At 41.9% G+C, this 27,512-nt stretch overlaps 1 protein-coding gene across 7 annotated transcripts in view; it reads right to left on the bottom strand.

The window, feature by feature from the left end:
* The window catches only part of TBC1D14 (TBC1 domain family member 14), a 109,582-nt gene that overhangs the window by 46,415 nt on the left and 35,655 nt on the right, over positions 1 to 27,512 (bottom strand). For 6 of the 7 annotated variants that reach the window (XM_027818893.3, XM_043544688.1, XM_043544689.1 and 3 more), the window contains one exon: positions 20,656 to 20,770. In XM_027818893.3, coding sequence (XP_027674694.1) covers positions 20,656 to 20,770 — 115 coding nt within the window. Of the gene's footprint in view, positions 1 to 1,785; positions 3,062 to 20,655; positions 20,771 to 27,512 lie in introns of those variants that run through there. The other variant, XM_037898118.2, reaches the window with a different exon arrangement.

Raw genomic sequence — 27,512 nt, 5'->3', positions numbered from 1 at the left:
TATATTACTGCTTCCAATGATCCTAGACATATATTACTGCTTCCAACTGATCCTTGATCCAAATTTACAACATTTTAATTGTTTGGATTACTACTAATAGAAAGCACATTAAATTAAGTTAAGAAGAAATTGAAGATGATGTATGGAACTCATTATATATTGCTCTTCCTAAAGCATACACAGAAGAAAGACTAAAAAAACATCAACGCATAATTTTAAAAAGGAATGAGAATTAAGTGCCCTGCTTTATGGAATTTGTGAAAAGATGTGTTTTAGAAAGGGTTTGCATTCATTTGAAGAGGGACTGAAAAACAGCTGCTTCTGGGAGGTTTAAGGAACTTTACATAGTGTTCTGGAGTGGGGATTTTGTTTTCTGTATAGAAGAACCAATTTTGAAAATACTTCATTCACACAAGACCCAATTTTTTTCCAGCCCAACATCTCTTTCAATATATTTATATAGTAACTGTGTGTGTGTAGTGGAAATACAAACAAGTTTTATTTTAGAGGCTACTTTGTTGTGGTTATTTAAAATGCTGGCTCATTAAGAGATACTATTATTCCACCCCCTCTAAAGCCCAAATCATCCTCTGTATTTTAGCAAATGTCTTTGGATGTTTTACTGAACACTAAAGCGTAAAAGAGACCAGTGAGCTTGTATCATCATCAGCATGCTCCTAAAATGGGAGTGGCACATTTTATAAGACAAGCTGTATGAATTGTCAGTATTTTTACCCTTTCAAGCAATATCCAAAAAAGGGAGTAAAAATGACAAGACAGTCAATATTCACAACTCATTTCAAAATTTGTTATATTAAAAACATCAGAAGACAACAGCTGTTAAATAATCCTCATGTTAATGAACAGAGGATGCAGTCTCTGGCATAGCAGACTCTGAAGATACAACTATGAAGTAGATTCTGAACTCTACACAAACTCACACTTAGAATATTTGTTGATTGAGAGTGTAGCAAGATCTGTACACACTGACATTCTGTAACTAGCAAATACCTCTTGAATTGCTGAACAGCTCTTAAAATAATAGTTCATTACTCTTACTTGTTTATAAATATATACAGGTTCAGGGGTATTAAACCAATATCGTAATAGATATACATGTGCAATTAATATCGGAAGAAACAACCATTTGAGACTTAACTCTCCACATCGACTTTTAAGGTATGTGCTGTGACAGCAGGTCTACTTTAAAATTTTAAGTAAGATGACAAAAATAGTTAAATAATAACATGCACACATTTTGCCTGCTTTACACCTCATTACCAATAAAGATTTTGAAGCATGATGTATAAGGGGTCTGGAAATTATTTTTATTATGTGTTTATTTTGAAAGCTACTGAGTTAAAGACTAAATCTATCAAACATCTGTTTTGATCTTGCTAAAGGTGCAAAACAGACGGATTATTTTTCATTTAGCAGTGGTACATTCTCCTTAATCACCACCTTCATGAAGATATAGTACTTCAATGTATTTCCTGGCTAAACAACCTTGCTCTGCACAAAGAGAAAATATTCTCCTTTTGAGAGTTGATTTTACATTTTTTTTAAAAAGGATTTTAATACCTACAGAAGATTATCTTAAGGTGGTTTACATTTTTAACTATGCATTTGAAAGCTAGTCTCTAGCCTATTTTGTTTTTACTAGCAATCAGCATAGTAACAGCTTACCATTCTCTGTGGTGGTGCTGCAAATAATGTGCTATTTTGTAATATACTGCCTAAGATGTTGCATAAATTCCGAGCATCATGTCTGATACATTCACTCACCATGAAAGCCGCAGTTCTTCAGAGACAGTTACACTGGAACCCCATTTCACTTTACATCATTTAAGGCCTTGCTGATTGGATAATATAAAATTAAAGACCTTCATTGTCTTGATCCCACAGAAAAACCAGTGAACATGCATGCATCAAGGAGATTAGATACCATTAAAATTAAAAAGGCTATCATATGTTCCTCCCTCTTGCTTTCTTTCTCTTCCACAATCAAAGCTGTCTGCAGTTGAATGCTCCAACACGGAGAAAGCAAGCTGCAGCAGTCATATTAATCATCTGCAGATGTAACACATCCAATCAGTTCTCTCCTTTTCCTCCTGTTATGCCTTAATTTACAAAATGCACACAGAGAGAGGACAAGAGCAGATCTTTATTCTGCAAGCCGCAGCTCATTACATCAATGCACTGAAGCTGATAGTACAATCTCTAACTGAACAAGAAAGCAGAAAATATTTGAGTTAAGAAAAAATTTAACCAAATGTTGCTGCATTTGGTAATGAACGGCAAATTCAAGTATATTTTTAGAAAGCAATGTTCAAATTCATTCAGCACTTTCTATCCTGTACCTCAAATCTCTTAATAAATGTACCCCTAAAGCTACTATGCAATTACTGAATTGCAGCTATGGCTAGGGTGTAATTGGGCTTCCATTAAATGCTAGCAATACCCAACACAATGCTTTTCATCTTTCAGATTTTTGTTATTGTTTATTCTCTAGAGTGAATGTAGCAGAAACTATTCATCAGAATTTGTTTCACAGACATCCTAGGCTAGAACTGAATCCAGGCTCAAGATATAAATGGAAACTAGTTTTTAAAAATGAACTCCAAATAACCAAGAAATGGAACGCTTCTCCCAACAATCCCCCATTCCATTAACTGGGGATTAAAATTATAAGATCAATCACACTGAAGTCAGGAAATTTAGCTCCATGGTTTCCATAACAAGTGTAACTTGGTCAACTTGTCCCTAAATATATGTATTACTTTCCATTCCATGCCTTTGCATGCAAAGAAAAAAGATAAGGTAGGTGAAGTAATACATTTTATTGGACCAACTTCTGTTGGTGGAAGGGACAAGCTTTCGAGCTACACAGAGCTCTTCCTCAGTTTTGGAGAAGGTGACCAGAATGTTAGAGCACCGTGTAGCTCAAAAGCTTGTACCTTCTACCATCAGAAGTTGGTCCTCACCTACCTTGTGTCTCTCAGACTCATATCCTGGGACAAACCTGGCTACAACACCGCAACCAACTAAATTAAAAGGTGGTCTATTAAAAAAAAAAAAAAAAAAAGTCATGCCTTTTTATTTCTTCACCTGGTATAAATGCAGCATGAAACATTACTGGATTTTTCTGCCTTTTTTTTAAAGTTTGAAAGTGTTGGGAACATCACATCTTGTCCTCTATTTTTACTTGATGTCTACTTGGAAGACCAAAGAATTGGGAGCTCTCAGTTTAAGTTCCCCCTAAGCTGCGCGGCTGCACAGCAGCCTATTAAATGCCACACAGGTACTCAGGGCTGCCACTAGGAGAGTTGCCTTTGCCCCAGACCCGGACCTGCAGCAGTGGGGAGAGGTGCCCCAGTCGGGGAAGAAGCACCCCTCCCCCAGCGCCGGCCCACACCTGCTGCGGTTGGGGAGAGGCGCCTATCCCGTGGCCCCAGCCCCGGAGCTGCCGCTGTGGGGAAAGACACACTCCCTCGCGGCCCAGGTTCTGCTGCGGGGAGAAAGACCTGGGCAGAGTCCTCCTCCCCGCCCTAGCCCTGGGGCATCCTGCACCCCAAACCCCTCATCCCCAGCCCCACCCCAGAGCCCACAGCCCCAGCCGGAGCCTTCACCCCCCGCACCCCAACCCTCTGCCCCAGCCCTGAGCCCCTCATCCCTGACCCCACCCAGAGCCCACACCCCCAGCTGGAGCCCTCACCCTCCCAACCCCTCGGCCGCACCAACACCACATGAATTTTGTTATGTGCACCAATATGGAGGTGATGTGTCACACATTACCTCCATATTGAGGCACATAACTAAATTCATTCCACACATCAGTGGGAAAAGTTAGTGGGAACACTGCTCTCAGTCCATAATCAAAAGGAAAAGGAGCTTTGAAGCTTCAATACATTTTTTTTTTAAATTGTCTGTATACTATTTAAAGAAAAGGTTTAAAGAAATATAAAACAGTTTCAAACAATCTAGTAATTCCTTCTCTTAACTTCCTTGGTGTCATTATCCTACTAGACCCCCAGGAAAAACAGGTAGATAGAACAGGACTGATTAGAAGGCAGTAGAGGTCACCTAATGACAGGAAAACTACTCTACTCTAGACAGAGTGCTTTGTCTAAACTGGAAAAATAAATGGTGTTTCAAAATGTGTTAGCTAACAAGGGTTAACTAACATATCTTTAAACACAGTTTACCACAAAATAGACAGTGTGAAGGCAGATTAGGGTTTTGTGGGGCCCTGAGCACAGCAAATGGGGGCCCTGAGCCACCCCTTCTGCCTGCAGTCTCCCCCCTGACCACACCCACACACACACCTCCTGCACTCCTGCCAGGGACATGGGGTTGGGGCATGGGGGCTTCCCCTGCTCCCCGACAGGAGCACCGGGCAGGCGGAAGCCCCAGTGCCCCAACCCCACGCCCCGGCAGGAGCGCCGGGTGGGCAGAGCAGGTCGGGGCATGCCCATTTTTCTGGGACCTTCCACTTGGCCCAGCGGCTAATCTGCCACTGCGCCGGTGAGGTTTAAAAATGTATGAGCTGGTCTTCGTTTGATAGATGATTAAATCATCAATGTCATCATAACTATGTTTAGAATCTATGTACATAGATTGGTCCCATCACCATAATATCTGAGTGTCAAGTGGTCACTGTCTTGGAGAATACATCTTTCTTGTGAAACTCATGCACAATAAATGGATACATTTTAAACAATGATTCAGAAATGCTAATTAGGTATTCAAGAAAGTACCTGAAGCAACAGAGCATTTGAAATAGAACAGCTTTCAATGTGCGATACCTGGATATCCAGAGTCTCAAACTTTACATCAGGTATGAAAGGCATAAGTGTACAGGACCAAACTGAAAGCTAAAATCATGATGAGAAAAGCATGTGGGCAATAGTCTTCCTGTGGTAAACCTTTGTGGTTTCATCTACTGAGAGCAGACTATCATGCAGCTCTTTTTGAGGTTGAAATAGACAGGAGTTGTCAACTCAACAGAACCGTCATCAACCAAGAAACTCTGTCATCAATGCACCTTTTAAAGAGTCCATTTGGCAGAGATGGAAACCTGATGAAATCAAAAGGTACTGCTATGGAGTCAAAAATAAGAGACGTGTTGGTTGAAACACTTATCTACACATTTATAAGGGGCAGCTGGTAACACTACTTTTAGATTGCTTAGCACTATACAACATTGAGGTTGCCCATCCAAATACATAATATAGTCTTTAATTACACAATCCCATGCTATTTTTTCCACAATATACCTTCCACATTCGGAATACAGGATGGATGCACAAGGAAGCAGAATTAAGGTTACAGAGGCAACTGTAAACTTGGCATTTCCTAAATTTTGAATGTTTGACTTTACAATCATATTATCATCTCACTGTGCACCCCATTTAATCTCAGTGCATCCATCTGATGTCTCTTGTCTTATACTTAAGTTTGTAAGCTGTTTGGGGCAGGAAACAGCCTTTTTGTTCTATATTTGTACAGCACCTAGCACAATGGAGTCCTGGTCCTTGACTAGGGCTCCTTGGCACTATGGTAATACAAATAACTATTAACTTTCTTGTAATGTAGTTTTTTGTATGTCGTAAGGATAGAGGGATCAGAAAGAACAACATTTCAAGTGTCTACTATAAAACAGTGGACCAAAAAAGAACAAAAACAAACAAACAGAAAGCACGTAGGTCATCTATTCAAGAAGACTGTTTAAAGTCTGACCTTTCAATTTTGTTTTGTTTTGAAACAAGATGTACAGGAGCAAAACCAAAAGCTATTCTTAGAACTGCAAATAACGCTGATATTATTGAAAAACTAGTTAGGATGAAGTCTATTACTCTTCACAGATTCTGCTTATAAACAAGACCACTATTATGGCTAATTAACTGAAGAGCTAACAGAAGTTATTGAAAATGATAAAAGGAAAACAATAGGATGCAAACTATTTAAGTTGATAAGGAACACTAACTAGCATGAAGTGGCCAGCTAATCAACAAACCAAACCAAAGAGCAACAAGGCTCAACACTACACAAAGCATCAACCATCATGGCAGGATTAACGACAGTATACTTAGAACAACAAGGGCTCTTTCTGTTTGACTTAAGAACTATTTCCTAGACTAAATAAAATTCAAGGCTGATAACTAGAGCTCTCTGGAAGATTACATTTCCATTTCCCGGCATGTTTTTGTCTTGCACTGGAATGAGAACAAAAACTTTCAAAATGGTTTCAGAAAATAACTGTGGCTTTTAACATGTATTTCCCAAACTGAAGGATGACTCTCTGGGAAAGGCACGTAAAGAATTGGAGGCAACTGAAGCAGACTTATCAACTGACCTTCTAGAAGAACTTGTGGCAGTAAAATGTATTTTCAACACAGATTAAGTAAAAACTCCACAGAAGATTCTGAACTTTATCTCAAAGAACAAACTTCACTTAGTATTCCCCAACACTTAAATAGTATATCATGCTTCACAGATTCTAAGGCCAAAAGGGACCACTGATCATCTCCTCTTACCTCCTGTTATACCTGGGTGGATTCTGCGCCAAAAGATTAAAAATTCTGCAAATTTTATTTGTCAAAATAATGCAATATAAATCATACCAGTTTCAGTTGTTTTGGTAAGTTATTTGAACTACAATAGAGAAAAAAAATCACAATAACTAGTCAGCATTTCCTAAATACATGAAAGTTACGTTACAAATACTTGGTAACTAATACCCTGCATTCCAGTTATAATCCTGGATTTTCATTTAAATTACTTTACAGAACACCAAACGGAAAAAAAAAAAGTAGAATGTCATTTTAAATTGCTCAGACTTTCACACAGAGTCATACAGATTTACTAATCATTGTCCTGGACCTACCTAGGTACTTTGGGAAGTGCTTGGTTCGGATTGTCCTGACATTTTATTGACTGCTTGGTAAATGTTTTATTTGCCCTCAAAAGTTTTGTTGGTTTTTTTTTTAAATGGGTAAGTAAAAATCTAACCCCATTGTGCCACTTTGGCACAGGAAAAAAGTGAGTAAGCGCATAGATCTTCCTAGCTGATTCCCTTACTGTCATTTATAAGGCTTTACATCACTCTGGCAATGTAGGGGCCTTCAAACTTCCGCCAGGAACATAAAAACTGTAGAACTGACTGAGAATGGGAACAGTTAACTAATTAACAATGTTCCTATGCAGACAGGTTGCTACATTTCTGCCTCAGAGAATGGGATCAATTAACCAGCACCATTAACAACATGTGGTGTTTTTAACTTAACATTTTTCAGTAACATAGTACTAATATGTAATTAAGTGTTTTTTCAATTCTCAAGAAGTTACATTTTACTAGGCAGGCAGGCTGCTACACTTCTGCCTCGGGGACAGAGCCTTCCTCCTGCATAACAAAAAGACCTACCCTCCTCCACACCTCCGGAGCCACAGTATCAAGAGAGAGGGACAGAGTCTCTCTGGCTTGTGGCTAGCCCTGCCACCCGACAGCGATCAACGTCTCTCCTGCAGGCACGCGGACCAAGCCTCCTCCCCCCACAGTGATTCACGTCTCTGAAGCTGCTCCAGGCACACTGGAACAGATGTGGTGTCTGGGAAGAGACCTGTGTCCCCCCGCAGATTTCGTTTGCGTTTTTCTATGCGGGGAGCACAGAAATATGTGGGATATATGAATTCTGTGCCTCTGCATCGGTGCAGAATTCTTTCAGGAGTATCTCCAGTATAGCACAGGCCACAGAACTTCCCAACAATACTTCCTAGAGCAGGGGTGGCCAATCTGTGGCTCCAGAGCCACATGCAGCTCTTCAGAAGTTAATATGCAGCTCCTTGTATAGGCACCGACTGCAGGGCTGGAGCTACATGTACCAACTTTCCAGTGTGCTGGGGGGTGCTCGCTGCTTAACCCTTGGCTCTGCCACAGGCTCTGCTCCCACCCCACCCCTTCCTGTGCCCTCCCCTGAGCCTGCCATGCTTCGCTCCTCCCCCTCCTCCACAGAGCCTCCTGCACACCACAAAACAGATGATTGGAAGGTGTGGGAAGGGAGGGGGAGGCGCTGATCAGCAGGGCTGCCAGTGGGTGGGAGGTGCTGGGAGCAGAGTGCTGACATATTACTGTGGCTCTTTGGCAATGTACATTGGTAAATTCTGGCTCCTTCTCAGGCTCAGGTTGGCCACCCTTGTCCTAGAACATATTTTTTATAAGAACATCCAATCTTGATTTAAGAATGGTCCGTGATGGAGAATCCACCATGACTCTTAGTATTTTGTTCTAATGGTAAATTACTCATTGTTTTTACACCTTATTTCCAGTCTGAATGTGTCTAGCTTCAACTTCCAGCAACTGGTATTACATCCTCCTTTGCTAGATTGAAATATTTGTTCCCAATGTAGGTATTTACAGACTAGTCAAATCATCCCTTATCTCCTCTTTGTTAAACTAAACAGACTGAGCTCTTTGAGTATCACTATAAGGCAGTGGTTCATAACCAGGGGTACACGTATTGATGGGGGGTATGCAGAGGTGTTCTGAGGGGTACAGCAACTCATCTAGATCAATGTTTTTCAACTTGGGGGTCACGGGATTGGTTTTGGGGGTTGCAAGTGCAGGGCCAGTGTTAGGGGGTGGCAAGAAGGGCCACTGCCTGGGACTGCATGTCATAGGGGGCCCCCCATGAAACTAAATTACATGCTTCAGCCTCAGGCAGTTGGGATTGGGCTTGAACCCTGGGTGGCGAGGCTTAAGCTTCACACTCCTAAAAGGGGTACAGTAACCAGGAAAGAGTGAAAACCACTCTTATAAGGCATGCTTTCTAATCCTTTAATCTTTCTCATGGCTCTTCTCTGAACCCTCTCCAATTTATCAACATTCTTCTTGAACTGTAGGCACCAGAAGTAGACACAGAACTCTAGAAGCAGTCACACCAGTACCAAATACCTAGGTAAAAAAACCTCTCTACTCCTATTCAAGATTCCCCTGTTTATGCATCCCAGGATTGCATTTGCTCTTTTGGCCAGAGCATTACACTGGGTGCTTATGTTCAGCTAGTTATCAACCACCACCCCCAAAACTTTTTCAGAGTCACTTCTTCCCAAGAAAGAGTTCCCCATCTTCTAAGTATGACCTACATTCTTTGTTTCCAGATGTATACACTTACATTTAGCCATATTAAAGTATATATTGTTTGTTTGTCCCCAGTTTACCAACCACTCTAAACCGCGCTGAATCAGTGACCTGTCCTTTTCATTAGTTACCCCTCCCCCAAATTTTTGCATCATCTGCAAATTTTTATCAGTGATGATTTTATGTTTCCCTCCAGGTTGCTGATAAAGATATTAAATAGCACAGGGCCAAGAACTCCCCACTGAAAACAGACCTGCTCGATAATTCCCCATTTACAGTTGCATTTTGAGACCTATCAATTAGCCAGTATTAATAAACTTAATATGGGTCACATTAAAAAAAGTCAGAAGATACAATTAATCCAAGCGTCATGCAGCACCAAGTCAAACACCTTATAGAAGTCTAAGTACATTACGTCAACACTATTACCTTTATCAACCAAATCTATAATTTCATCTAAAAAAAGAGAGTTTGACAGGATCTATTTTCCATAAACCTTCATTGACTTGTATCAATTACCTACCTTTAATTCTTTTGTTAATTTAGTCCCTTATCGGCCACTCTGTTATCTTGCCCAGGATCAACATCATGCTGACAGGCCTGTAATGACCCAGGTCACCCCATTTACCCTCTTTAAAACTTGGCACAACATTAGCTTTTCTTCCCATCTTCTGGATCTTCCAAGACTTATTGAAAAATCAACATTAAAGGTCCAGCGAGCTCCTGATCCAGTCCTTTTAAAGCTCTTGGATGCAAATGTGACATTACTCAGGGTACAATCTGGACAGATGGACAGCTGTGTCCCCTCAATTCTCCAGCCTGGGGTACCTTTTACCCAGCTTCACTGTGAGAGTTACCACTCCTGGTCTGCTCTCACACAGCCTCCCTCATGTACTGAGTACCCCATCATATAAATTACTCCCAGCTATATTATATGAGTGCTATAGCCAGCTTCTCACGAATTATGTGCAAGGCAACACCAGCAAACTCCTAATCCCAGACCTTCCCCAGAAATGGGCATCCTGTACTGCCCAGCACCCCCCTGGACAATACAAGCTCATATAAAGTTCGTCATTTAATTAAAATGAGATGCACAAATCCTGTTACCCAAACATTTCAATCCAAACACACTGGTTTAGATATAATAAAACAAGTTTATTAAATACAGAAAGATTTTAAATGATTACAAATTATGAGGCACTAAAGAAAGAATTGGTTACAAGAACATAAAAAATGTAAAAAAATACAACTTATACTTAACAAAACTAAATGAATTCAAAGGGCCTCTCATCATATGTTACAGCCGTCTTATGGTTCAAAGCTGTCTCTTTACTTCAGGTTTTCAGGTTGCCGTGGATAGAAAGAAAGGGAGGAATATTTTGGGGCAACGGTTCCCCTTCCTTATAGTTCTCTTTTCCCTTTGAAAACAATCTCCAGCTGGGGTTCCGGAGACAGTCTGTAGGGATGGGCATCTCCAGCTGTTTCTTTGCCAAGATTAAAATTTCTTGCTCACACCCTTTTGCTGCCAAAGAATGGCCACATAACCAGATTATAGTCAATGCTTAATTCACGCCAGGGCTAAATCCCATCACCTCTAGGCTTGGCAGCTCATAGCCCCGACACCTCTGGGCTTGCCGCATCAGTTATGAATGTAAAAAAAGAACCCTGAGCCCCAGCACCTCTTTCATGACAAATTAAGCCCTGGTGAGCATCCATTTGATTTCAGTGGCACCAGGCTGAGGAGTCAGTTTGCCTTTTGTCTCCGAGGAAGTGGTTTGTGGCTGCTTTTCTAAGCTGGGATCCAAAGGTTGGATCCAGTTACAGACTGGTGACCACCCACAATTTTTTTTTTTTTTTAAAAACTCCTTATTGTACTTAACGCTGCTGGCCATAGATGCAACAGGTGTCTCAACCAGTACAGTTTATTTCCCCTTATGCTATGGGAATAAACTATAGTGGGATAAGCATCTTTATAATCACTGTAACTGCATCCATCCTCTGGGGGCTGTACCACTTGAGCTATAATAGTATAGTTACAGCAGTACAGTTGCAGAGTGTAAAAAAAGGCCCAAAAGAACCTGAACTTTATAACATTTTTTTTTTTTTGGACAGAGAGCAAGTGACAACACAAGCACCAATAAAGTTTACGACCCATTCCTTTCTTTCCAATGCTGTATTTTTCATTCCCTTTGTTAATGTTACTTTCACATACAGACAGAAACCTAGAAAGCTCAGATTTCTCAGGAGATAAGGGAGATTCTGTTAACTCAGCTATACATTATTAATCAGCCATACACTTCTTGGTATTGGATTCTTATAAGACCATTTGTAACCTTAGCAAACCCTTTGTAATTCGCCTTTAACTCTTCAGTAAAAGAGTTAATTACATAGGCAGTTCTTCTCAGTATTGGGGCTCCTCTGCTCCTTCTTTTAGGGTTTAAGTGTTATCAAAAACCTGCAAGAATCTTCTGCACTAGATAAGTTCCACCCTGGGTAATTATGTGCACCTGAGTGGTTGAAGACACTTGCCAGTATTTCTACTCTCTTTCTATGAAACCCCCTATTGTCATGCTCTTGCTCAAAATCCAGAAAGAAAATGGATGTGCATGCTGGGGAGATAATTTATACTGAATGTAAGGGACCCAAATCTCTGCAAATTCAAAAAGTGTTTGTTCACTCCATATTATAATATGGTACCACAAACACTACGCTTACAGCCATATGCTGGGTTCCCAACTCATTCACAAGGCCTTCTAAAAAGTTTTCCTTTAGACCAACTTCCACTCTTGGTTTCAATCCTAAACTGATTTATGGCAGAAGGATTAAGGAAGATACTTAAAACAAAAATCCTTTGGTTTATTTAGGGGGGAGTTACAGAAGAATTATAAGAAGGCATTTATATTACCTCTCAGGGCATGGCTAAAATCTGTCTTCTCTCAATATACACCACTCTCCTCTAAGTAATAACTTATTGCCTCGGACCTTGGCTAGTTACAGCCGAGGCTCTGCAGACCGAGAATACAAAACAAACTAGCTGATTCATACGATCACACCCTTACAACATATCACTTCCTGATAAAGAAATGGCTTTAAGAATGTACAAGATTATGCAGATACAATTAACACAGGACCACTTCAAATGGGTTTATGAACAGACCCTGAAAAAGAGCTCTCTGTGTAAGCTCAAAAGCTTGTCTCCTTCACCAACAGAAGTTGGTCCAATAAAAGGCATCACTTCGTTCACCCTGTCTTTCTTTATGAGCACAAGACACATACAATTCTGTTCTCTCCCACCCTAGAGAGTTTATGTTCAGGGAGTTCTTGGGTGAAATCCTGGCCCCATTAATTTTAATAAAAAGAAAAGGAGTACTTGTGGCACCTTAGAGACTAACCAATTTATTTGAGCATAAGCTTTCGTGAGCTACAGCTCACTTCATCGGATGCATACTGTGGAAAGTGTAGAAGATCTTTTTATACACACAAAGCATGAAAAAATACCTCCTCCCACCCCACTCTCCTGCTGGTAATAGCTTATCTAAAGTGATCACTCTCCTTACAATGTGTATGATAATCAAGCTGGGCCATTTCCAGCACAAATCCAGGTTCTCTCAACCCCACCCCCACCCCCCCACACACAAACCCACTCTCCTGTGTGTGGGGGGGGGACGGGGATGGGGGGAGAAAACCTGGATTTGTGCTGGAAATGGCCCAACTTGATTATCATACACATTGTAAGGAGAGTGATCACTTTAGATAAGCTATTACCAGCAGGAGAGTGGGGTGGGAGGAGGTATTTTTTCATGCTTTGTGTGTATAAAAAGATCTTCTACACTTTCCACAGTATGCATCCGATGAAGTGAGCTGTAGCTCACGAAAGCTTATGCTCAAATAAATTGGTTAGTCTCTAAGGTGCCACAAGTACTCCTTTTCTTTTTGCGAATACAGACTAACACGGCTGTTACTCTGAAACCTGTCATTAATTTTAATGGGAGTTTTGCAATTATCTTCATTGGAACCAGGATTTTACCCATTGTCATTAAATGACTCTCCACTCACTCAGTTAAGTAGTTTGGCTGTTTTACAACTTTTGACACGTAGGTAACAGACAACTTGTTTAGCTGGTTTTGATCTAACAGGCCTTTTGAAGGTAATTAGTATTCAAAACTGATCAAACAGGTCTGTGTTTTACATGCACTGACAGCTTGTCTACACAAAATTACACCAGTTTTATTCAACTGTTTATCTAATTTCATTTTTAAGCCAGCGCAAAATCCCTGTGTGAACACACTCAGCTATAGCGGGTATATATGTTTATCAGCTAATGAGCGGGCTCTATCAGATGTCAAATTCATGAATTGTAATTGGTTTTTCATGCTGACTGATTAGGATAATAAAACAAAACAAAAAATAAAATCAGAGGGGAGAGAGGTGGGAACCCTAAGAAAGCTCTCTCAATTTCACAGTTCAAAGATTTGTTTCCCCTCACCCTATCCCCCTCTTCTCCCCTCCCTCCCCCCCCCCCCGCCAAAAAACCCCTCAGTTTTATACTGAAACATCTCCTAAAATTATACTGTCACAGTTGAGGGAAACAGCACCTGTATTTCCCGTCCATGGGCACTCCCTTTTAGGCTCCTGGCTCCACAGCCACCACCTCTGTTGGGCGGAGACCCACATCTCTCCCCCTCCTGACTGGAGTTTTTACAGGCTGCAAAGTTCACCACCTACACTAAGAGTTCCCCAGCAAGACAGACTGCCCAAACAGGCCTCTCTGCACTCTTTCTCCTCATAGGCTATGAACAGTTCTAATTGCCCACAGTTATGAGTTACCACACAGCTCTTTCTAAAAGAACATTTATTCTTAAGGTGAAAGCATTACAGAGAAAACATCAGTCTTATGGGGCCTCAGCAGGTCCAAGGATTGGGGCCCCCACTGGACAGAAGGCCCTGTTTGTGTGATCAGAAAGAAGGCTCAGAGTCAGTTTGAAGTCAGACTATTTATCCAAAAGTCTTCTTTGTCTGTTGACTCTGGAGAATACAGTTTGAACTAGTCTATACGACTCTTTTCTCTGCAGGTGTTACAGCCTGAGTGAATTTGCCTAATCACCCCCTACTGTTCTTACTTCCATGAGGAGGTGACTGTGCTCCCCAGGGACTATATACTATCCTTGGTCCACAGTGATATATAAGCTTGCCATATCAGTCACATAATTCTTGCACATTTCTTTCAGTCCCAAATGAGACTGATGGAAGGAAAAAAATACTAAGTACTTAATAAATTAGGGTAACTGAAAACTCTGAAGATTTTTTAAAGTTCTGGTTGCCCCCTTCAAAACTGAACTGGTCTAGCAAATTCTAATAGTTACATCTAGTTGGGGGGATGGGGAGGAAGAGAACAACTTTGTCTTGTACCCATGTGGTAGAAGAACCAGAAGAGTGAATCATGAATAAGCCAGTGACTTCACCCTTTGAGTCTAGTCAAAATACGTGACTAGTCACAGGGCTCCACTTAGCTGTCCTGGTACAGTATTCCCAGAAAAGCAAGGCCAAAAGCAAGAGCAGTGACTTGAGCAAATGTTTGATGTATCAGCCATTTTGACCCGCTCACAACGCTGAAGAGAATCCTGGCAGGAAAATCCAATCAGATTGGATTTCCCAATATCTGGGAGGTGTGGAGATAGAGTACTGCACATCTTATTATTCCCTAATATCAGGGTGTCCTGTTGGGCTTTTATAAATACAAGGAAAGTTCTAAAATCTAAACAATTTACTCATGGACATGACAGTTTGTGGAAGGAAGAAAGAAAGAATCAGCATTGAGTAAAATTGAGGAGAACTGGATAGCTTAGGGGATGGGTAATGGGATACAGAACATGTCTTCTGTAGAATGCCAGGTAGAATTAACTCAGGCAACTCATGTCAGGATTTATTGACAGGACTGCTGCTCAGGAGCCTATATGAAGTAAGTTTGTGGACTCAGTCCCACTCCAGGCAGGCACGTAGGTGTTTTGCATCATTAAAGCCATCACCAGAACTGGCAGATTTTGGGGATTACTGATGCAGATAGTTAATGTTTCCCTACAAGCAAGCAGGATGCAAGCCAACTTTAAACAGGCAGTGGAAAGGCCCCTGCTCAAAAAGCTGTCTCCGTTTTAATTATCTCATCAATATCCACCCAGTGTCTAGCTTTTTCAACAGTGGAAAGCTAAGAGGTGGTGGTGGTGCCAGAGCAGTTACATATGCATTTTGACCTCATTCACCTGCAAGTGTGGCTTTAAACATGGATTTGTAACAGAAATTTCCATAAGTCACGGGTAATTACTTTCTCCTCATAACTAGGGTAATGTGTCCATCTGATTGTTAGCTCTATCAGGGGCCTGAGATTCCATAAACTGAGAGGTTTTAGCAGGACTTTGTGTAAGAGGATAGGAAGGCCCTTCAGTGGTCTTATTCCTTTCACTCACATTACAAAAGGTAACAAGTTCTTTGTCTGCTCTCCTGTGGGTTTCTAAAGGGATCTCTCATCACCACTCCCATTCAATGTGTAAAGGGGAGGAGATAGCATCCTTCTGGTCTGCAATGTCACCAGTTGATGGGTGACATTCAAAGGCACGTCCCCCTTTAGTTGCTGTGCTCTCAGTACCTGGAAGACATGGTGCCAATTAGGAGAAAACTAACTTGATTCAACCTCAAGCTGGAACTGATGCCATAAAATGGAGAACAACCTGAACAGCTGGCAATGGAAGTTTTATTTAACCTTTGCTGATATAGTCACTGGACTATTAGATCTACTGCTGATTCTAGATGCCAAGATTATAGCTATGGCATGCAGAGCCTTTTACTCTTCTCCTACCCTTTCTATAATCTTATGGTGGAAAAAGCAATCAGTTATGTGCACTAGTGTTTGTGGGCTTTGTACATATAATAATCTAGAGACGGATATTAGGGTATGAAGTGGTCTGGGATACAGGTATCTCAGAGATGGCTTCCCTGCCTATGGTGCACCTGCTGGGCTGTTTTTGTCATGTGCTCTGGAGGTTAAACACTATAGGATTCTTGTCTTGTGCTCCCAATGAAACATCAATGGTCTCAAGCTTGATACCTCAAGTAGTCTCCCAGAACTAGGGTTTGGAGAGCTTCAGGTTGGAATGCAATACCAGGCTATTTAGTCAGATTTCAGAACTTACCTTTTACTGGTATACTACTAGTAGTAAGGTACAGGAATTCCAGAATTACAATTTTTGCAGTGGCAAAGAGTCCTGTGGCACCTTATAGACTAACAGACGTACTGGAGCATAAGCTTTCGTGTGTGAATACCCACTTCGTCGGATGCAAGTCTCAATTCGTCGGATAGTCACAATTAGAAATTTAAGTAAATACCTCTTGACCCCTCAAGTAGAAACATGCCACATATTATGCTCTAATGTTACAGGCCTAGACTTGAAGTTCTCTCTTTCTGGGCCTGATCTGCACCCAGATTTTGCACAGACATTCTTGGAAAAGAACCTTATGTAACAACTTCTTTATTCAAGACCAGTAAAAGGTAAGTCTAATACTTTCCTTTCCTCTGAAACAATGGAACACAGACATTTTTCATGAACAGGCAGCATTCAAAAAACATGACCATCACTTCTAATTTGAGAGAGACAAGGTGGGTGAAGAAATGTTCTTTTATTTGACCAACTTCTGTTGGTGAGAGACAAACTTTCAAGCTTACACAGAGCTCTTCTTCAGGTCCAGTAAAAGATATTACCTAACCCAACTTGTCTCTCTAATACCCTGGGATCAACAGAGCTACAACAATACTGCATATTTCTAATTTTAGGAATGTTTAATAGCACAAACTATTAATAAAGTTGCCTGGCACTTCCCATTGTAATACCCTGCTTTCTGTTGTTTATAACTCTTCCAAACTTTAACCAATTGGGCTAAAATTTTCCATTTCAGGTACTGCCTTAGGCTGAACATTTTTGGAAAGTTTCAGACAAAATAGTTCAGCTGTTTCTGAGAGCAAGGTAATGAGAAGTACATTGTTTTGCAATGTCAAATATACATATATTATATATAATGCTGGCGAGCCTGTCTCTCCAGCGCGCTCTCTGATCCCACTGCTGATGCCCAAGCAGCATGAAGGAGGAAGTCGCCTGACTTCAATACAAGGGGGGAAAAAAAGAGCCAGACTGGGGGAAAGCGAAAGGAGTAGATTAACCAAGCTCCTAACCCAGACTGGGACAGAAGGGGGTGGGAAAGAGAAACTGATTAGAACTGGAGGGAGGGATCCAACCCTGCTGATATAGGTGTCAATGACAAATTTCTGTTCTTCAGTTTTCTTTTTATAAAAACCTAAAAAGCTGCACACAAACTACATTAAAAATAGTATGTAATCATGCAATTAAGGACTATGATAATATATACATGCAGAAAAATGGGTGAATTAAGTGAACAATGGTAACTTTTGAGTGCTTGATTTTGCAACCTTAATAAAGTTTTAAGGTAGTTTTTTTGAGTAGAATAAAACAGTTTACAACTGATAGAATACATTAAAGACTGAATGAGACACTACATAATTAGCATTCACGAAGCTCTTACTGTATTCACTGAAACATCTATCCTAGTAAACAATTATTCTAGATTAAATCTTCATAGGACAGACTTAGGGTATGTCTACACTTGCAGAGTTTTTGTGCTATAAGTTGCACAGGTGAAAGGGAACTGGTGAAAGAAAAGTGAGTATGCAAACCAGTGCTTAATTCCTCAGAAGTCAGAGTGTTTACACTAGCAGCACTTCCATCGCAGAGGAGAGCAGCGCTGTAGGTCATCTATCCCACAGTGCAGCTCTCTCAATAGGTCTTGTAGAGGGGGGGGGGGGGGTGAGCAGAAGGCATTCTGGGTCCCTGCTCAGTGCCTCGTGATGCACTGCTTCATGTCCCAGAAGCCCCATTACTTCCTTGTTTCTTTCGTGGCATTTAAAAAAACAAAACAAACCCTGCTGTCTGGCTACTTCCCTTTGCTTGAAGATGTGGCAGGGAAAAGGGAGTTTCCAACTTCCCGGGGCTTATAGGGGGAGGGGCGGGCGGACGTCTGTTTACCTGGCATCAGAGCAGTGGAGATGCTGGCCAGAGTGGTCACTTTTGGAACTGTGGGATATCCTCCGGAGGCCAAAAGTTGTTTGCATAGGTAGAATGGGTCTTCACTTTTACAACAACGCAAAAAGAATAGGGGAAAGAACTGTATGCCCCTCGTGAAGATGGTTTTCTTTTTGCAGTGAAACGTCTGAGTTTCACCGCAAAAAGTCATTAACCAGTGTAGACGCTCCCATGATTTTAGCACAAAAAAGGGACATTTTGCGCTTTAAATGGCAAGTGTAAACATAGCCTTACATCACAACATACAAATGACTGAAATTAAAATCATTCATTCCTCTCTACCAGCAGAGCAGCTATGCTATTTCTCATGGTCCCAACTTCTCTCTCTCTAGGAAGTGCAGTGGCTGAGTGGCTAAGGAGCTTGACTACAATCCTGAAGACTGAGACTTGTTCAATCTCATACTGAAAGGCTACTTCTTGTTCACCCAGCTGTAAAATGGGTACCTGATTCATTGGATTAGGGCAGTCAAAGGCTGCCTTAGGTCAGACCTGATGCTCTCCACTTTACTCCCTTCTGTACCATTTGGCTATGAAACTGATGTGCCTTAGCCACCTCAGCCCGATGAGCCATTGACTCAGGGGAACTTTGACACAGCCTTTCCACAGTTTGAACAGAGTCAGCTACTCTTCTGCTCTTTCAAGTATGAACTATGGTATCTAAAGTTTCAGAATTTCCACATTTTGAAAATTAGTTTCAGGAAAGAAACAAACGAAACTTATTAACAGATAACTTTCTGAAAACATTTCTATTTGTACTTGAGAGCAATTAGGGAAGACTGTTTAAACACATACGGTTCAGCCAGAAACTCAACTGGCTAGTGTGGGTGAGTGTGATTAAAGCCTTTTGAGAAAAATACTGCATATCTTCCTAAATGACCGTCTACCCTTTTCTAAGGAATCCCACTATAAGATTTAACAACTGTAGTATTCTGGGAATACTGAATAGCTAAGGGTACCGGTAAGTTCAGTTCTTATTGAAGAGACAAAGTATAGAACAGCAAACAACTGACATCACAGGGAAGAGTCACATTCTGCCATAGGGCCTAATAAAACTCCAGAAATCAATGGTGGTAAGTAAGTGTTTGCGTCAAGAGTTAGACACACAGATGGCCATTTGAAAAGCATCACTTCAGTAATTTTAGAAGTTTCCAGGGAAAGGAATACTTCAGGGCAGAACTTGAAAATCCTCTTACCAAATATAAGTGTCAAGTTCTTTCCAGGAAGTGGGGTGGAAGAATTTAAGCAAATTTCTGAATAATTTAACACTGCATTAAGAGTCAAATTTCTAGCTATTCTAGTTGCAAAGATGTTGTTTCACATGACAACCAAGGGCTTGTATACACAAAAAAGTTGTTAAGCTCTAATTCTACCAGCATAGTGAAAGCACTACAAAGCCCCATTAGCGCGGGCGCATTTACACTAATGTAAGTGCACTTACACCAATATATCTTATTCCCATACAAAGAGACCAATAAAATATCCCAGCATAAGGCATCTTTATATTGGTATAACTGCATCCACACTAGGGGTTATACTGATATATCAGTTAAAAAAGGTGTCATACGCCTGACTGTTACCAGTACAAAAAACTGTGTACCAAATAAGTACCACTCAGTGGTACTCTTTCCCATCCCCCAGCTCCTTCATGTTGTAACTACAGTTACACAGTTTAATCTATCCAGGACCTTTCAGGCAGCCCTTTTCAGGTTTGGCTGTTAAATTCTTGTCATAATCCTGCAGGATGAACACATCTACATTTGAGATTAAAAATTCTAGCACAGACAAACCCTTTGAAGTTAATTATATTGAGTTAGCTAATTTCATCTATGACACCTTTAAATCAAATGCACACTTTAAAACACTAGCATTGGTAATCCACCTCCCCAAGAGGCGGTAGCTAGGACAATGGGAGAATTCTCCCTTCAGCCTAGCATTATCTACACTGGGGGTGAGGTTGGTTTAACTGCATGACTTGTGGGTGTGGATTTTTCACGCTTTGAGTGACAGTTATACCAATTTCATTTCCTAGGGTAGACCAGGTCCTAGTTTAGGCAAGTGTCCAACCCTTCCAGCAGGATAATAAAGATGTTAAACTGTATTGAGACAAAGTGCTAAACTTATTACTATTTGTAAAAATGGCATTCAGACTAGCTAACTGGATTTTAAAAAAAAATATAATTAAAAGTAAGGACATTCTGGGGGTGAGAGGTTGTTTGTCCCACCCCACCACCCAAAATTTCATTTGCAATTTTGTTTGTTTGAAGGGCTAAATATGCTTCAGAGACATGGACATAAATCATACAACTTAACCAGACTAAATGTGCAACAGTAATCCTAAATCAAAGAAAACCGCAAAAATAAAGGATAAGCAAATACCTTCTGTATTCTCTTTGGCTCTTTCTGTGAATTCTCTCTCAGAGGTACTTTTCCAAATAACTTCCAGCCCAAATCATTTTGTTTCTCCAGTCTTGTATTTCTAGTAAACAAATTCCTATAGAAAGAAAGATTCATAAGGATTCAAAGGAATTTAACATTAACCAGGAAGGTAGTTAATTTGCACATTTTTTAAATTCAAACTGTACGTACTGCACTGTCCTGTGTCGTACCAGTTGTACCTTCAGAGGGTAAGTGACTTCAAGGCAGGGATTCCCTTCTTTGTGTAGCACCCCATACAAGCTAAATACTGAAAGTTATCTCCAACTTTATGTCTTACCTACTAGAAATTCTTACCTAATCAAGTTCCTAAAAATATCTTTCATTATTGACAAAATAATGTATATACCATGGGTAGGCAACCTATGGCACACGTGCCAAAGGCAGCGGGCAAGCTGATTTTCAGTGGCACTCACACTGCCCGGGTCCTGGCCACGAGTCCGGGGGGTGGGGGCTCTACATTTTAAATTTAAATTTTAAATGAAGCTTCTTAAACATTTTAAAAACCTTATTTACTTTACGCACAACAATAGTTCAGTTGTATATTATAGACTTACAGAAACAGACCTTCTAAAAATGTTAAAATGTATTACTGGCACATGAAACCTTAAAATTAGAATGAATAAATGAAGATTTGGCACACCACTTCTGAAAGGCTGCCGACCCCCGGTATACACAGTGTCTGCACGAGACTATTTCTCTCTCAAAAGTCCCACTGTTGCAGTTCGAAAGGGCCCAATGATAGCAGAAGTGCTAGTATACACAAGTCTCAAGGAAGAACGACAGGCTTTCCAGTAACATGTCATTTAACCCTGCTTACAGCAAGTTTACACAAAACATCAGCAGCTACCAGGACATTGGGCACCACTGGGACTGCACTGACAGCAGTAAGCATGGGAAAGTCTATGGAAACTGTACTTGTGTATATAAGGCCTTCAATATGGAAGTGACATTATCAAGACTTATTACAGACAATATCTGAAATGCTCTCCTTTGGTTTCATCTACAAGTGTTGGTTGAAATTTTCCCACTGTTGCCATCACAAGTTCAGGTCACCTGGTGGTAACGAACAATGGGAGTGTTAGTTTAGAAAAGATACCACTGGCCATCAGCCTTTGTATGCAGTTTTGTATAGACCCCCTCTGAGCAGGATTAGATGATCCTGTGTTTACAGTATCAGCTGCTCCCTTCTTTCACTCATACTCCCAACATTGTTACCACTGGTGGAGCTAATTGGTGGTAGCAACAAGTGGCACTTGAAGCAAAAATATCCTAGTACAGAGACAACAGTAGTCTTAAAGGAAATCTGATAAACAGCTCATGCATTTGGCTAAGAGGGCATGAAAACAGAGTCATTTACTCCAGATGCCTTGAAACAAAAACCCATACACAAATGAGAAGAAACTCAAATACAATAATCTCCTGTGCCCTCCATATAAGTGTTACAAAACCAGGATTTTAAAATTTATATTTAAGGAAAAATGTTCACTCCTCCCTGCAGCTGGTTCACTCGTTTTGCCTGATATAGCTGCAATGGAATGTATTCTAGAGTACTGCAGTGTTTAAGGCACCCCTTCTATTTAATTTATGACTGATAAGCTTTTTAGTAACCTAACCAGCTCAACATCTCCAAGTGCTTTGTTCTCATAAGACAAATATTATTGCAATTAGGGAAACTGTTATACAGTTGCATACAATGTAAGTCTATGCCCCATTTGGCCTGCTTCAATTAAAAAAACAAAACACACCACACACACAATCTCTCCTTGAAGAGGCCAATAGCAGCTATGAAATGTAGTAATTCTGATGTCTGCTAAATATCTCAAATTAACCAGTTATATATATGTACTGTCAAGGTTCCTTCCCCACTCTGAACTCTAGGGTACAGATGTGGAGACCTGCATGAAAAACCCCCTAAGCTTATTTTTACCAGCTTAGCTTAAAACTTCCCCAAGGTACAAACTATTTTACCTTTTGCCCTTGGACTTTATTGCTCCCACCACCAAGCGTCTAACAAATATATAACAGGGAAAGAGCCTGCTTGGAAACGTCTTTTTCCCCCCCACCCCAAATCCTCCCAAACCCTACACCCCCTTTCCTGGGGAAGGCATGATAAAAATCGTCACCAATTTGCATAGGTGAACACAGACCCAAACCCTTGGATCTTAAGAACAATGAAAAAGCAATCAGGTTCTTAAAAGAAGAATTTTAATTGAAGAAAAAATAAAAGAATCACCTCTGTAAAATCAGGATGGTAAATACCTTACAGGGTAATCAGATTCAAAACACAGAGAATCCCTCTAGGCAAAACCTTAAGTTACAAAAAGACAAAATCAGGAATATACATTCCATTCAGCATAACTTATTTTGTCAGCCATTTAAACAAAACAGAATCTAACGCATATCTAACTAGATTGCTTATTAATCCTTTACAGGAGTTCTGACCTGCATTCCTGCTCTGGTCTCAGCAAAAACAACACACAGACAAAGAGAACCCTTTGTCCCCCCTCCCCCCCAGCTTTGAAAGTATCTTGTCTCCTCTTTGGTCATTTTGGTCAGGTGCCAGCGAGGTTATCCTAGCTTCTTAACCCTTTACAGGTGAAAGGGTTTTTTCCTCTGGCCAGGAGGGATTTAAAGCCTTCCCTTTATATTTATGACATGCACCCTAAATCACACAGATGGGTGGAACGCTGGCTGTGATTTCTTCCTGGAGCTCTAGGAGAAAACAGAGTTAATCAGACACATATATATCTCTAAATACACTACCAAGTATATAAAGACTAACAATATTTTCCACATCTCAAGGACTATTTTAACCAGTTGATTCTGGGAAACTTTCATGGGAGAGTGCATCAGCCACTTTGTTAGAAGCTCCTCAGATGTGTTGGATGTCGAAATCAAAATCTTGGAGAGCTAAACTCCACCGAACAAGTTTGTTATTTCCCATGGCGGCATGAAGCCACTGTAGCGCAGCATGGTCGGTTTGCAGGTGGAAACGCCGCCCCCAAACGTATGGGCGTAGCTTTTCCAGAGCTTAGACAATAGCGTAACATTCTTTTTCACCGACTGACCAGTTGCTTTCCCTCTCAGACAGCTTCTTGCTGAGAAACACTACAGGGTGGAATTCTTGATCTGGTCCTTCCTGCATTAAAACTGCTCCCACACCACGCTCGGACGCGTCTGTGGTTACTAGGAACGGTTTGTCAAAGTCTGGGGCCCTTAGTACAGGGTCAGACATGAGTGTCGCTTTAAGCTGGTTAAAGGCCTTTGGACACTCTTCGGTCCACTGAACGGCATCTGGCTGTTTCTTTTTGGTTAGGTCTGTCAGTGGGGCGGTGATTTGGCTGTATTGCGGTACAAATTGCCTGTAATATCCAGCCAAGCCTAAGAAGGATTGGACCTGTTTCTTTGACTTTGGGACAGGCCACTTTTGGATAGCATCCACTTTGGCCTGTAGGGAGTTGATAGTTCCTTGACCCACCTGGTGTCCAAGGTAACTCAATCTGTTTAGGCCTATTTGACACTTCTTAGCCTTAACAGTTAGTCCTGCCTCTCTTATGCACTCGAAGACTTTTTGTAGATGTTCCAGGTGTTCTGCCCAGGAATCCAAAAATATGGCCACATCGTCAAGGCAGGCGACTGCATATTCTCCTAATCCCGCTAGGAGACCATCTACAAGTCTTTGGAAGGTGGCGGGTGCATTCTGCAGCCCGAAAGGGAGTACATTAAATACATACAGCCCGACATGTGTGGTGAAGGCTGACCTTTCCTTGGCGGATTCATCTAGCGGTACCTGCCAGTGCCCCTTGGTTAAGTCCAAGGTAGAGATGAACTGGGCCCGTCCCAGTTTCTCTAATTGTTCATCTGTGCATGGCATTGGATAGTTGTCTGGGTGAGTTACAGCATTTAGCTTACGGTAGTCCACGCAAAATCGTATCTCCCCATCTGGTTTGGGAACTAGAACCACTGGAGATGCCCATGTACTTCCAGAGGGGCGGATTACCCCCATCTGTAGCATATCCTGGATCTCCCGTTCTATAGCAGTTTTAGCTTGAGGAGACTGCCGGTAAGGCTGGACTTTAATTGGGTGAGCATTACTGGTGTTAATGGAGTGGTATGCCCGTTCAGTCAGTCCTGGGGTGGCTGAGAACATCGGCGCGTAGCTAGCGCACAGCTCCTTGATCTGTCATCGCTGCAAGGGCTAAAGAGGTTTGGAGGGTGTTTTGTAGGTTGGTTACAAAGTCCAGAATATTAGTTCCTGGAGAACTAATAAACCCCTCCCATTGCTGCTTCACCAACTGTAATGGCCCCTTAACCTCATGGCCACATACAAGTTCAAAATGGTGAAAACCCTAAACCGGGATGTAGTACAGCTCTGTAGGCAAAGAGCAACTGCTGCAACACTAGGTCCCAATCATTGGAGTGCTCATTTACGAATTTACGTATCATGGCCCCCAAAGTCCCATTAAATTTCTCCACCAGGCCATTTGTTTGATGATGGTAAGGAGTGGCAACCACGTGATTCACCCCATGAGCTTCCCAAAAGGTTTCCCATAGTTCCTGTCAGGAAATTAGTTCCTGCATCTGTGAAGATGTCGGAGGACCAACCTACACCAGCAAAAACGTGTGCTAGTGCCTGGCATACACTTTTAGCCCTGGTGTTGCTTAGAGCTACTGCTTCTGGCCATCGGGTAGCAAAATCCATGAAAGTCAGTATGTACTGCTTTTCTCCAGGTGTTTTTTTCAGAAAAGGACCCAGAATATCCACAGCTACTTGCTGAAATGGAACTTCAATGATGGGGAGTGGCTGGAGAGAGGCTTTGAGCTGGTCTTGGGGTTTTCCCACTCTTTGGCATACCTCACAAGACCGGACATAGGTAGAAACATCCTTGCCCATTCCCTCCCAGTGGAATGACCCCCCCCGCATATGGTCTTTGGTCCTGTTCACCCCAGCATGGCCACTAGGATGATCATGGGCCAAGCTCAAGAGCTTGACCCGGTACTTAGTTGGAACTACCAACTGTCTCTGGGGATGCCAGTCTTCCTGGTGTCCACCAGAAAGAGTTTCCTTGTATAAAAGTCCTCTTTCTACAACAAACTGGGATCGATTAGAAGAGCTGAGAGGCGGTGGGTTGCTCCAGGCACCGTCCAAGCTCTCTGGAGGCTTTCATCTGCTTCCTGTCCCGTCTGGAACTGTTCCCTTGATGCTAGAGACATCAGTTCCTCATTGGATTGTGGACCTAGGCGTGGTCCCTCTGGAAGCGATGTAGGGGATGGGGCTGTTTCCGTTGACTGTGAACCGCTCTCTGCAGGTGCATTATGTTGGGGTTCAGGCTCCGGCTGAGCCTCTTGTGTAGAGTTATTGACTGCTGCCGGTTCCGGGACTGGCTCTGTCTGGGTCTATGGGATTGGCTCCACTACTGCTGTTGTAGATGTTGGCATGGGGTCTGGGTCCGTCACCTCTGACCGGATCCTGGTAGAAGTTTCCAGGACAGAGCTAGGCGGGATGGCTTGCTTAGCCTGGCTGCGGGTGACCATTCCCACCCTCTTGGCTAGCTTCACATGATTGGCCAAGTCTTCCCCCAACAGCATGGGGATGGGATAATCATCATATACTGCAAAAGTCCACATTCCTGACCAGCCCTTGTACTGGACAGGCAACTTGGCTGTAGGCAAATTGAAAGAGTTGGACTTGAAGGGTTGAATTGTCACTTGGATCTCTGGGTCTATTAAATTGGGGTCCACTAAGGAAGCATGGATAGCCAACATGTGTGCTCTGGTGTCCCTCCATGCGGTGACCTTCTTCCTGCCCACACTCAGTTTCCCTCTGCTCTGAGAGTATCTGGGGGGTATCTGGGCCTGAGGACCTCTGGTGTGATTCCGGTGCAATGAACTGTAATCTGTTGGGGTTCTTGGGGCAGTTGGCCTTCACATGCCCCGGCTTGTTACATTTAAAACATCATCCAGCTGATGAGTCACTGGGGCGAGGTGGGTTGCTGGAGAACGCTGTGTCAGGAAGATAAGGTGTCTGGAGTACTCCTTGGTGTGTAGTTGGGGCCTTGGGCTGCCCCCGGTAGCAGGATGTGGTCTGAGGGCGTCCCTTCTGGTATGCGCTCCAACTGCGACCAGGGTTGTTCCTCTCTCCTCCCTCCACCCGTTTTGTTCCGGCTTGCCCCGCCTCTCTGGCGGTCTGGGACTACTCGTATCGATCAGCACAAGAATCGAGACTTTCTGCCAAGTCCATTTCTTTAACCCATAAACACTGTTTTATTTCCTCCTTGGACATATTCAGGAATTGCTCCTGAGCTAACAAATCACACATTCCATCAAAGCTAGTGACACCCCTTCCTTGGGGCCATTTATCTAACAGATTCTTCATCTGGTTTAGATAAACCACATTACTTAGTCCAGGCCCTCTCTTAAGGGTTCAAAATTTTACTCTGTACGTTTCAGATGTAATTTGAAATTGCTTTAAAACCAAATCCTTGAACTTATTATAGCCAGAAGCCTCATCAATAGGCATCTTATTGAGTATGTCCAGAGCTCTTCCACTTAATTTTGTGACCAATGTGGTCATCTTGTGAGCTTCAGGAATTTTATGGAGAGTGCACAGTCTCTCAAAGGTGAGAAAATATTAAGCAATATCAATGGATTCATCATACTGTGGACATAGTCGCTCCCATTTGTGGATTGTTGGGGAAGGATGGTTAGGGTTATCCAGTAGATTCTGCTCAGCCTTTGCCTTCTTCAACTCCAGTGCATGCTTCCTCTTTTTCCTTCTCCACCTCAGCATGCTTCCT

The sequence above is a fragment of the Chelonia mydas genome, chromosome 4 (assembly GCF_015237465.2).
Source record: "Chelonia mydas isolate rCheMyd1 chromosome 4, rCheMyd1.pri.v2, whole genome shotgun sequence".
Lineage (NCBI taxonomy): Eukaryota > Metazoa > Chordata > Testudines > Cheloniidae > Chelonia > Chelonia mydas.
Note: the sequence above shows the minus strand (reverse complement) of the source record. Positions and strands in the feature narration are given on the sequence as shown.